This window comes from Phacochoerus africanus, chromosome 3 (assembly GCF_016906955.1).
Source record: "Phacochoerus africanus isolate WHEZ1 chromosome 3, ROS_Pafr_v1, whole genome shotgun sequence".
Classification (NCBI taxonomy): domain Eukaryota; kingdom Metazoa; phylum Chordata; class Mammalia; order Artiodactyla; family Suidae; genus Phacochoerus; species Phacochoerus africanus.
Window position 1 is genome coordinate 161,106,892 of NC_062546.1, and position 13,098 is coordinate 161,119,989.

The 13,098-nt window shown below is 39.7% G+C and overlaps 1 protein-coding gene across 4 annotated transcripts in view; it reads right to left on the reverse strand.

The window, feature by feature from the left end:
• Positions 1-280: 280 nt before the first annotated feature.
• Positions 281-13,098, reverse strand: part of STAT4 (signal transducer and activator of transcription 4) — a 105,477-nt gene continuing 92,659 nt past the window's right edge. For 3 of the 4 annotated variants that reach the window (XM_047773092.1, XM_047773091.1, XM_047773094.1), the window contains exons 16-24: positions 11,539-11,637; positions 8,841-8,976; positions 6,998-7,047; positions 6,658-6,752; positions 4,890-5,026; positions 4,387-4,578; positions 2,847-2,913; positions 1,600-1,708; positions 281-567 (exon numbers count right to left, since the gene is read on the reverse strand). In XM_047773092.1, the coding sequence (XP_047629048.1) occupies positions 541-567; positions 1,600-1,708; positions 2,847-2,913; positions 4,387-4,578; positions 4,890-5,026; positions 6,658-6,752; positions 6,998-7,047; positions 8,841-8,976; positions 11,539-11,637 (912 nt within the window). In that variant the 3' untranslated portion in view covers positions 281-540. The remainder of the gene's footprint in view (positions 568-1,599; positions 1,709-2,846; positions 2,914-4,386; positions 4,579-4,889; positions 5,027-6,657; positions 6,753-6,997; positions 7,048-8,840; positions 8,977-11,538; positions 11,638-13,098) is intronic. The other variant, XM_047773095.1, reaches the window with a different exon arrangement.

Here is a 13,098-nt window from a genome sequence, read left to right on the forward strand (position 1 = left end):
TCTGAGCCACATCTGTGACCTACACCACAGCTCACAGAAATGCCAGATCCTTAACCCACTAAGAGAGGGTCAGGGATCAAACCTGCGTTCTCATGAATACTAGTCAGATTTGTTTCTGCTGAGCCATGACAGGCGCTCCCCTGCTGGTTTTTGAGTAATGTAAGTGTGACTTTAATTTTTGACCTATTGTGAAATCTTAGCACTTAAACCCTCTAGAGCTGAAGCCATAAGTAACACAGGAGAAATAAAATCAGAAATGAAACAAATACGTACAAATGAGGAGTTTGTTAATATTCTATTAACATTGGTTTCTTAAAAGTGTTTTATCTTGCAAGTTGATCTGAAGCTTTGGTTTTTAGCATTTCCGTCACAACATTCCCATTTGGGGGTGTCATGCCAGTGAGAGGAAAGCTTCAGTCTTAACCATTCCTGGAAACCAGTATATACAAAGCTGAAGAAACAAGATGTGATTGTTGGCAAAAATCAGTCTTTAAACTTTTGCACTTGCTTCCTTCTTGTGAGTGTCAAGAGTTTATCCTGTTATTCAGCAGAATAGGGAGACTTCATCTAAAATTGAAAAATGAAAATGCCTTTGAGCAAACTACTGTTTTGCAAATAAGTCACCATTTCTTAGGTAAGCACCCTCTTGTCTACTAACTGCATTCATCATCATCTTTCTACCAATTAACTACTAAGTACAGTACTTGTAAAAATAACTGAGGTTGATCAGTCTAAAACAAAAGGCACCTTTTGAATAAATGAAAACTATTTTAAGAAGACCTATTCATCCCACAAAAAGGTAATGAAGAAATGGGTGTAAAATGTAGGAAAAAATTCTTGTAACTATAGGGCTTAAGGATAACTAACATTGGAATAAGTTTTTCCATCCTGGAAATCTTCAGGAGAAGGATTAAAGCCACCTGATTTATATAATTAGACACAAAACTCTTGGGGCTCAGGTCCCCCCAAGATTCTATATTCTGATGTATGTGCATGTAATCAAGGTTTTGAACTACTTGACAATATTTGGGATTAATAACAGATGGAATGTTTTCTAAAGTACATTACTGCATTTCAGATTATGAAACAGTTCTCAAGAGAGTATTACTATACTGCTATTGATTGTTCATGTACTACTTAAAGCTCCCAGGACAGGACTAATAAAGCAAGTAACAAACAAGAAATATTGGAATTTGTTGTGCTTGAACTGCTAAAATACATATTAAACTAGACCTACAAATATTGACTAGTAAGTGCTGTCTGCTAAAGTGGGGACAGTGGAGGGGACTGGAGGAGCTGTTGGTGGAAGTAGGAGTGAAATGTACTTGGGGAGGGGGTGGGGAGGATACAGGGGTAGTTTGCCCTCTGGTGGCTTTTGATGGAAAGACCTCAAAACAGTTGAAGTCAGCGTAGGTATCTTCTTTCAATGCCCATGATATCGGCAACACACAGGACTATACAGACAGCCCTGGTGTTATGCTCATGGATTTGTTCCAACAAATGTGTTTTCTCACTGCCCAGGCAGATCTCCACCCCCTCTGAACACATACCACCTCATTAGAGATGCCCTTGACAGCAATGGGAAGAAAGGGAACCTACTGCAGTTTCGATGGTTGTAGGACTCAGGTTTTCTCTCAGCACCGCATATACACTTGGCGACATAGGAAGAAGTTCTGATGGAGAATATGGTTCAGTTGAATCACTTCGGCTTAAAGAGATCACAGGATAGATATTGAAAGGGATTAAAAACAGTAGCTTGTGGTGACTTACTGTGTTAGGAGCTGTTGGGGGCCAGGGCAGGCACCCTAAAATGTGCCTCGATGGCATACTGATAACTTTGAATTAAATTACTTAAGTTCCTTGAGAAAGAACCACTGCAGGAGGGATGCTCTGACCCTCTTCTCTGCCTCCTTGAAAGCAGGAAATAAATCTCCCCCGTGGACGGTGCCCTCCCTGCATCTGAAAGTCGAAGGACATCCTTCTTGCCAGAGATGGGGGCTGAATTTGGGCCTGTATAAAGGAAACTTGTTTCTTCAATTCTGTACCCCAGGCCCAAATTCTGTTTTGATTCTTCACTACTTAAGCTCCCAAAGCCCAAGTTTCTTTGTCCTGTCAATTCCTCACAAATTTATTGTCTTTTTTGCCTAAAGAGTATAAAAGCTGCCTGCTTTAGTCACTTCTTCAGTCTCATTTCTATGAGACAAATTAAACTATGTTCCTTTGGAGTTCCCGTCGTGGCGCAGTGGTTAACGAATCTGACTAGGAACCATGAGGTTGCGGGTTCGATCCCTGGCCTTGCTCAGTGAGTTAAGGATCTGGTGTTGCCGTGAGCTGTGGTGTAGGTTGCAGACGCGGCTCGGATCCCGAGTTGCTGTGGCTCTGACGTAGGCCAGCGGCTACAGCTCCGATTAGACCCCTAGCCTGGGAACTTCCATATGCCACTGGAGCAGGGGAAAAAAAAAGTTCCTTTTATCCTGTTACTCCATCTCATGTCAATTTTATTTTTAGTCCAGCCCTAAGAACTGGAGGAGATAGAGGAGGGAAATATTTACCTTCCTAACAGAGCTCATTTCTAAGGCTTCATCTGATGGTGACAGAGATGCCTAATTCATCATTTGAAATCAGAGCCTGCTATGGAACATACAGCATATAAAAGGGCACCTTTAGAATTCCTTCCTGATAGCTATGGTGCATCCTGAAGACTAGCTTTATGTGTTAAAGGAAATGGGACACTGAGCATTAAAATGTTTATTCTCAGTTATGCGTACCCTGCTCTACCCTTAAAATTTTGAGCTTATTTTGATAAGTTTAGTAATAATTATTTACATGTAACTAAGATTACTTACATTGTTGAGATGGGGATAAAGACAGATGGGACATAACCTTTGTCTCCCCTTTCTGTTGGTCTTGAAACTGGAAAAGAAAGGCACAATGTTGGGGGGAAAATGTTATTACTATTGATAAAATTAAGTTAAAAATTCTAAAAAAATATAAGTGATGTTAAAAAGAGCGATAATTGTTTGTGATCCACATTTTTTTTTTTTCTAGCTGAATAGATGAAATGGCATTTCAGGTGACCATAAAATGCCTAAGAAGAGAGAAAAACAAATCTATTGGCAGGCCTAATCTTACTTTAGACATAAATGCTCTAAAATGTCAACTATCAACCCTGAGCTTCTTTTGTAAAACCAGCCTTGCCTAATTTTTAACAGCTTTCTAATCGTTTGATACCCATACAAATTGGGTATCAACTCTATTACCTGTTTTCCATGTTACATTTATGTTTAATTATAAAGACTGATTTATTCATGGATTGGGGATTCATAGTGACTGAATTATTTTCTTAAAACTGACACCAATCATAATCTTTCAATTATAGAAAGTTTTGAAGCACAGGCATGGCTGTGGCTGAGGAACTACTGCACTGCTGTAACAGGAATGTGCAGACCTCACCTTGGATCCACCCCTAAATTGCTCTGGTATACTGTGCTGAACTTGTGCTTGATCCAACTCTAATTGGGACTGTCATATTTCAACTGGAATTTGTTGCATGACATGTGTATGTGATCTGATGTGGAGACACTTAGAAGCCACAAGGTTTTTGGTGGTTGTTTTCTTTTGTTTCAGAAGGGGATTAAGTATGGTGGCATCAAGTCACCTGTGAGTGGCAACTGTAAGATGTTCCACAGGAGGGTGCTCATAGATTTAGTTGCTACAGAGGAACAGTTGAATGGATTGGATATACTTCCATGTAAAGAAACAGAATAGTGAACTTTTTATATAGCTAATTTCATGAATGTTCTTTTCATGCATTCAACAACTATTTACCAAATGCCTATTCTGGTCAGGTATTATTTTAGGCCCTTAGGTTGCAACCTAAGGCAGGGATGTCAAAACCTATTATCCATAGGCTGGGAGAGTGGAGTAAAGCGCACTTCCCATTGTCCCCTCCCTGACAAAGGAACAATACTCTCTGAGTTGAGAGTACTGTAGGTAAAAGAATATAAAGCGATCAACCCTGAGCTGCTTTTGTAAAAATAGCCTTGCCTAACTTTTAACAGCCTTCTAATCATTACCTCCTCTTTCTTCTCCTCTCCCTGTGCATGGAGGTGAAGTCAGAACCACACCTGCTTTAGGGAGGAGAAAACTGAAACACTGGTGATGGCTAAGATACTCCCATGCCTGGTGAAGTCTGGTCACAGCTATGGATTACTAACTACTCTGCTAGCTGACACACCCCTTCATTTCCAAGGCTTTGACCTCCACATACCCCTTAGATCTTACGACAAAGTAAACAGAAAAAGAGGAACTTGATTTACTTTACTCCAATCTGTGGTCATTTCCCCAAATCTTAAGGAAGCGAAAAGCAAACAGAAAGAGCCTAACCTTCACATGGCTGGGAGCTGTAGTGTTTACCGAAGGCTTTGTCTTTGGGAATGTCAGGATAGAGGTACTTCAGAGGGTTTTCAGGAATGTTTTCAGCCATAATAACCTTGTAGTCTCGAAGGATGTCAGCGAATGGCAGAGCAGACAACCGGCCTTTGTTGTAGGGTTCTACGGAGTGGAATCTCACTTCTCCTGGAAAAACAGAAAGCAGAGGGAATATTCAGGTTCCTGCAGGCACTCTTTGTGGCCATTCTTTCTGCCCACATTAAGTTCATGTCACCAGTTATGAAACAATGCCAGCTCTTCTCTGCACGTGATAGAGGACACCCATGCAGACGCTGAGAAATTCATGCCACCCTCTTCCGGGACAATTTTAACAGCTAGTATTCAAACCCCTGAGCACATGAAAAATAGAACAACAGGCCACACACTTCTGCAGATGGAAAGGCCAATAACCAAATGCAATACTAATTCCACATGAATAAATAATAGTGAGCATGTACCAGTTTCAGAATGGTCCACCCAGGTGAAAGTTATTCCTCCAAGGTGGCTTTCACTGAATCTTAACAAAAAGGTTCCAGGCATTTTATCCTTTAGCAAGAGTCGTTCCTTTTCTTTGCTAACAAAGCCCATGACATACCTAAAAATAGAATGTGGCATAGTTTTATCTGATCAAAGACTATAATTATGGCATTCACAAAGAACAGACCTAAATTTGTTTTGATATAATCAAAAGTCAATAGTGCCTGAAATACATTATAGAGAGTAAAGTAAATATTAATACTCGATGAGGAATATAAGAAACAGCAAATATTTTCCACATTATCATACTAAATATGCTTCAAAAGAAAAGAAAAAGAAACTATTGTAAATAGGGCTACTGTGAACGTTAGTGTGCATGTACCTTTTCAAACTAGAGTTTTCTTCTTTTCCAGATATATACCCTGGAGTGGGATTGCTGAATTATATGGTAGCCCTATTTTTAGTGGGGTTTTTTTTTCCTTTGCTTTTTAGAGCTGAACCTGTGGCATATGGAAGTTCCTAGGCTAGGGTTTGAATCAAAACTGCAGCTGCTGGCCTACACCACAGCCACAGCAACACAGGATCCAAGCTGCGCCTGTGCCCTGCACCACAGCTCACAACACTGGATCCTTAACCCACTGAGCAAGGCCAGGGATCGAACCTGCATCCTCATGGAGTCTAGTCGGGTTCATAACCTGCTGAGCCACAACAGGAACTCCCATTTTTAGCTTTTTAAGAAACCTCCATACTGTTCTCCATAGTGGCTATACCAGTTTTCATTCACACCAACAGTGTGCAGGGTTCCCCTTTCTCCACACCCTCTCCAGCATTTATTATTAATGTTCACAGCAACACTATTTATGATAATCAAGATATGAAAGCAACCTAAGGATCCATTATCAGACAATTGGCTGGGGTATTCACTGTGGCACAGTGAAATATGTGTGATTGGGTCACTTTGCTATACAGCAGAAATTGACAGAACATTGTAAATCAACTATAATTTAAAAATTCAAAAAAAAAAAAGAATCTGACTGCCGGAGGTTGTTGATTCCATCCCACTCAGTACAGGACCCAGCACTGCCACAGCTATGGCATAAGTCTTTGCAGCTGTGGCTTGAATTCAATCCTTGCCCCCACTCCCCTGAACTTCTATATGCCACAGGTGCAGCCATAAAATGAAAAAAACAAAACACAAAAATAACAAAACAGACAATTGACTTAAGGAGATGTAGTACATGTATACAATGGAATCTTAGCCTTAAAAAAGAATGAAATGTTGCCATTTGCAGCAACATAGACGGACCTAGAGAAAATCATACTAAGTGAAGTCAGACAGAGAAAGACAAGTATTAAATGATATCATTTACATGTGGAATCTAAAAAATAATACAAATGAATTTACTTACAAAACAGAAACAGGCTCCAGACACAGAATACTAACTTACGGTTACCAAAGGGGAAAAAGCAGGGGGGAGGAATATATTTGGAGTATGGGATTAACAGATACCACTATATATAAAATAGATAAACAATAAAGATTTATTGCATAGTACAGGGAACTATATTCAACATATTGTAGCGACCTATAATGGAAAAGGGTATGTATATCTAAAGCAATGTGCTGTACACCTGAACCTAACACAATATTGTAAATCAACTATACTTCATAAAAAAAGAAGGAAAAAACTGACAGCATAAAAATAAGAGCCTAATGAATTCATATGGAAAATATAGCCTGTAACTCACCCATCAATCCAAAGGGGAAGAATGTGTTTCTTAATTAGATCTAATATTGCTTCAAGCCATGTCCAAAAGGTAAATGATTTACCAGGTAAGTGTTCCTATTGGAATAAGAAAACATGTTAGAACAATGATTATTTCAACAGTAATGCTGGTATAATAATTCAAGTTCCTTTTTTCAGTGAACCATTTCCTTTAAATGAGAAAACACTTTAGAGTTTCTTTTTTAAATAACATTATCCATGAAATCCTCAAAATCCCAAATTATGATATGGAAGCTTAAAAAGGAACACTAAACAAAACCAAAACCAAAACCAAAAAACCCAACCCCCTCCCCTATTTGTACCTTGCAGAACTTGGCCCAGGTGAGATGACCATCACTGTAGCTAGACTGGACTGAAAGAAAAGAATGAGATTTTTATTAAACAATTGGACTCTTCAATTTGGTGCTCAATTTAGATTCCCCCTTCCAGCATTTCCTAAGCACCTGCCATGGGTTTACAGTGTTCTTAATGCTAGGAATAGTATAAGTAAGAGACAACATGAAATTTACTACGTAGGAAAGAATTCTTTTCAAAGGAGGAGCTAAAGATAGACTTAGGAAGGAGGTAGGTGTCTGGAACCAGGCCTCCATGAATGGATAGGAGAAGAAGGAGGCGGCCACTCATTCCAGAAGCAAAAATAATGTAGGATGAGGCAAAGTGGATAGGAAAAAGGCTTATACAGAAGACAGTATGAGCAGCTTAATGTTGGTAAATAAATACTATCAAATTAATTTGTAAAGCCAGACTGCCAGGAGTCTTGACTATTATCATAAAAAGAATGAACTAGAGATCAATTTGGCAATAAGGAACCACTGTCTGTTTTGATCCAAGGCAATGAAAAAGGAGTTTCTATCTAAAATTTAAGTAAATTATAAGAATAATTTGATGAATATTTGAAAACATATATAGTTACTAACTGTACTACATATTTAAAAGCTTTATTCACTCATTGACATATCTTTATTGAATGCCTACTATGGTGGTTTATGACCTAAATAAGGATAAAAAAGGATATTTACATTAGGTAAACTTTGTAATATTCCCAAAGCCTTGATTTATTTAAATACCTATTGATTAGGCCATAGGTAAAAGGGCAACCCAGCATCACTTGTATGTCAAATTTAACCAAGTCACACACGATTCCACTACTGCTGCTCAAATGCATCTTTGGCTCTACTTTAACTAGAAATGTATACAAATTCAATTTTAACTCTTTTTTTGGTGCTAAATGTGTTCACCCCAGACTTGCCAAAAAATAAATATTTTTTGAAATTCTTTTAGAAAAAGCTTAAACTGTAGTCACTATGTGGAGTACCAATGACTCTATTTTGCCAACTTTAGAAATAGTCAAAACTGAAATTTTCTTGATCCAAAGAATTAAGCATTACCTGGGCAATTTTAAATTTCTATTAATTTTCCTGGTCCTGGGATCAGCTATTTTCCAGTTGGTTAATGACCACTGCAACATTAATGTGAAAGATCAAGGCACCACTAAGGCTTCACAGTACATTCAGTGGAAATGGCACAAGATCACCCTGGAAACTGGAGTGTGCAGTCGAAAGGAAGGGGCTTTAGAATTGGACGGGCCTGGCCTGCATCTTGGCTCTGCTATGTCCTAGCTGTGGCAAGTCACTTAACCTCTGAATTTAAGTATCCTCATGTACAAAATGGATAGACTCATGAGTTATCATCATTATTCTGCCTTAGGAAATGTGTGTGAGAAAGGTAATACAGCATTTAGCCCTATGCCCAGTGATATAGTAGGCACTCCATAAATTTTGACCATCATAATGAGTAGTATTAATATCACCCTTGTTCTTTTTTTTTTTTTTTTTGTCTTTTTAGGGCTGCACCTGTGGCATATGGAGGTTCCCAGGCTAGGGGTTGAATCAGAGCTATAGCTGCCGGCCTACGCCACAGCCAGAGCAATGAAGGATCCAAGCTGCATCTGCAACCTACACCACAGCTCACAGAAATGCTGGATCCTTAACCCATTGAGCAAGGCCAGGGATTAAACCCACATCCTCATGTAGTCTAGCAGGGTTTGTTAACCACTGAGCCATGATGGGAACTCCTCACCCTTGTTCTTTAATACACTCGAGTACCCAAGGCAGAGGCAAGTACTCCACATCTACCAGCTCTCACCTGTAAGCTTCTCAGCCAGCATATTGAGTTGATCTGAGTTAAGGCCACGGCCAACATATGATGAAAACTGCCAGCTCATCACTTCTAGGAGTTGACTCAAAGTAGCGGATGGAGGATTATTAAAGAAAACCAAGTTCTGAAATAGAGTTGTAGTGATGATCATATTTATTAATCACATTGAATGCACTGTAACTCAATATATTGGATTCCTGATTTAAACCCTTTAGGCCAACCTAAGATAATAAACACAGAACTACTGTCTTATCTCTTCTGTGCTTTTTAATTAAAACTGATTTTGTCTTTTCCTAAGGAGGTCCTTGTTCTCTGAATGTAATACAATGTATGTCTCTAGCTTATCCTTCAAAGAATCTTTGGGCATCTCTTTAACTTTCTCTGGACCACGGACTATCAATCAACTCATACAAGTACTTAATACTGTCCAACAAATAATTAGATACCTTCTTCTGAAAGAGTACTGAAATAGCTCAGTTTGGAGAACACTGGGTTGAAATAATATTAGTCTTAAATAAAACCTGTATCATGTTATTTAATGGTTTATCATAGGTTGGGGCAGGTTATACCTTGACCCAAAGCACAAAAACAAAACATTCCAAAGCACAAAACCTGTTAAGTCCAAAGTTAAGGAAGGGAAACTTACAATGTGAATTCATAATTAAAGGGGACTCCTATTTTATGGATAGTAGTTTTTCCTTATTTTGCTCTAGACTAGAGGATCTTTTGTATGATCAACTGCAAATAAGACTGTTTGTGCCAGAAACAGAGTCAAAAATGATGGAACAGAAGACTTCGCCTCAGATTACTGGAAGGCAGAAAGTGTGAAACTGAGAAAGATGTTTTAGGAAGAGAAAGGGTGAAGAATTGACAAATCTGTTGCAGTATGGGAAGAAGGACTTCGGTAAACATAAACTAAGCTAGGCTGCAAGAAAAGGGAACCAATTCTAGAGATTTCAGAAGGTAAGAAGAAAAGAGGGCACAACATGCAACAAGAAGTGGGAGATAGGAAGGGGAGGACTGGAAAGAAGGAATTTCTAGAGGGGCAGATTTCCTTGAATCTGAGAATTATGTCTGGACAAATGACCAAAAAGCATAGAATGTGACCAAGGTTTAGGAGCTTAGGTTTTGAAACAGAACAGTCAGGAGAAACCAGACTTAGTTGTGCTGAACACTGTAAGTAGGCTGTGCATTTATGTGATAGGAGGTGTATATGAAAAATGTCTCCAGGTTCTTCATCCAAGACTAGAGCAGAATCTGAGATGGTTAGTGTGACAGCTTTGGTGGCTTTCTTAAAGAGGAAGGATGCTGAAGACAGCTAGGTGCGGCAGCCCTGCACTCTGAGGCTGGAGGAAGAAGTAGTTTTTGTCCTACATCCTGGAGTTGGATGAAAAGCTCCGAACATGTGTAGCTCCTAACGGAGAACGACATTACATCTCAGAGGTGTTGGCTGTCCTTGGCTTTAAGGTCCACCTAGCTTTCCTAATGAGTTCTATTCTCACTGCAGCCTGAGAGGAAGCAAGGCACAGGCACCCTGTGCAGCCTTCCTCTTTGCCTCTCTTTCCCTCCTTCCAACTGCCTCAGATGCCAGGGCACCAGAGGATGAGAAGGAATCTGGCTGAGTCATTTTCCATATTGTTCCCTTATTAGGTACATTAAATAAAAAGGGAAGGAACAGTTGGAGCTGACTCATCAGGACTCCTATTATTGCTAGGGCCTGAATTAAGATAATTCTTCCCTTTGGAAGGAACATTTGTTTTGAATCAGGAAGAAATGTTGTTATTTATATCTGACCTAATTTCTTTAGACCTTGGTGGTTTCCCTGACAACACACTGGGGTTTTGTAAGAGGGAACAAGGGGAAATGCTGACTCATCTTTTTTGCCACACCCTTCCTTGGTGGTCTTTTATGAAGAGCTATTCTCTTGCTCCCTTTGAAACTTGAGGCTAACTTTGATCCATACCTTAAATGACCACCAGATGGCATTAAAACCCAATTTGAGCCTAGAGTGGATTAAAGCTATAATCATCTTGAATGGATTAAATCTATTATCAACTCAAAAATTTGTACAGTGTTGTTAGGAAAGATTGATGAATATTCTAGCCACTTATTTGGAAACCAATTCTCCACCTCTGTGGAACAGGCTATGTGGAAAAGATGTGGCCAGAAGTAGGTGAGGAGGTAAACACAGCAGTAAGTCATTAAATTCTGGAATAAAGTCTCCCCAGAGCCCAATTAACAGAGCCACAGTGTAGGTGTGGCTCTGGTGCAGGCCAGTGGCTACAGCTCCGATTGGACCCCTAGCCTGGGAACCTCCATATGCCGCTGAGAGCGGCCCTAGAAAAGGCAAAACAAACAAACAAACAAACAAAAACAGAGCCACAGGATGGCCCTAGAACTCTCCGTGATACACATAGTTGAGAGCTGACCAGACCCTCAGAAGTAATAAATACTTGTCTGTCACTATTGCAAGTCAGTGTTCAGAGTCCAAATACATCAGAACATATTACTTTACAGATATGACATAAGGGAGGAATCATACAACTGAATATATTGGAGTTCTGGAATAAAAACAACCCACAAAGACATGTGTGTGCATATATATATCTTGATACAGATAGGCTTTGTTGACAATAAAACGAATCAAATAGCATTAAAGGAGGAGAAATAGGAATAGAGACTCTACCTGGGAATCATTGGTTGACACATTGTACCAAATGATGGATGCCCAAGCATTAGGCAACTGACTGACATTAGAAATCATCACCACAGGTAATGAGCAGGTCTGATTCAAAAAAAAAAAAAAAGCACAGTTATAACAGGTAGCAGCATCTTAAATTGATTTTACACTTGGCCCTTTCCCCTAAAGGACCATCTCAAGCCAACCCATTCCTCCAATCATGATATCTACACTGCCTTGGTCACTAAAATGACTTGTGAAGGCACTGGAACCTTCTGAGCATATGTGAGTCAAGGTACAGGGAGGAAAGAAGCTACAAAAATAGGAACCCTGGGAGTTCTTTTGTGGTGCAGTGGGTTAAGGATCTGGCGTTGTCCCTGCAGCAGCTCAGGTTGCTGCTGCTGCGTGGGTTTAATTCCTGGCCCGAGGAACTTTCACATGCTGTTATCATGGCCCCCAAAAAGTAAAAGAAAAAAATAGGAATCCTTTCAGCATGCTTGGTCAGTCAGCTTCTCCAATATCTTCCCTGACATTGTGTAGATATGGCCTAAAATGCAACTACTTAGAGCTTGTACTGACTTAGCAACTTTCCTCTTAATAGGTTACATTAAAGAATGTTAAATTTATCTCTGGGATGGATTAATGTATTAAAATTATGATCTAACATCTAATTAATGTCAGTTCCAGACATGGGTATTTTAACTGTAGAAGATGGAGAGGTAAGCAATTTTGGAATACAAAGTGCTGTGGGAGACCGAGCTGCCTCCTCTGTTGTTGCACTCAGCTTAGTACTGCTGGTGCTGAAGTTTTCAACCTTATGGAATAAACAGGCTTCATAGACTAGTCTGGAAAACTAATCAACTTACATTCATCCCTTTCTACCAACAGAGGTTAGAATGTTTGTACATAGTGAGATACCCAGTTGAGGAACTTAATGGCTTAGGGAAACAGACATTTAGGGAAAAAAGATGAGGAAGGAACCTATGGCAATTTTATAAACATGTTTACATTGATTAAGATAAAAGAGCAGGAGTTCCTGTTGTGGCTCAGGGGTAGCAAACCCTACTAGGATCCATGGTATGTGGGTTCGATCCCTGGCCTTGTTCAGTGCGTTAAGGATCCAGCGTTGCTGTGAGCTGCAGTGTAGGGTGAAGATGTGGCTTGAATCCAGCGTTGCTATGGTGTAGGCTAGCAGCTATAGTTCTGATTTGACCCCTAGCCTGGGAACTTCTATATGCTGCAGGTCCCACCTTAAAAGCAAAAAATAAAATAAAAGAGCAAAGGCAGAACTCTAAAACAATATACCCCACATGTAGGAACATACTCAGGTGTGTGAAATTGTTAATTCATGCACCCAGTCATTCATTTATTCAACAAATGCTGAGTACCTATTGTTTGCTTGGCACTGGGCAAGGCCCTGGTGATGGAGGGCTAACAGTGTGATGTCCTGCTTCAAGGAGCTCACAGTCAATCATGTTCAACTGAATCCCCAGTTTCTTTATTCCTTTTTTTGAGTTCAATGGTGAATTTTATAAGAGGATCAAAACAATGTACTGATAATGTCCC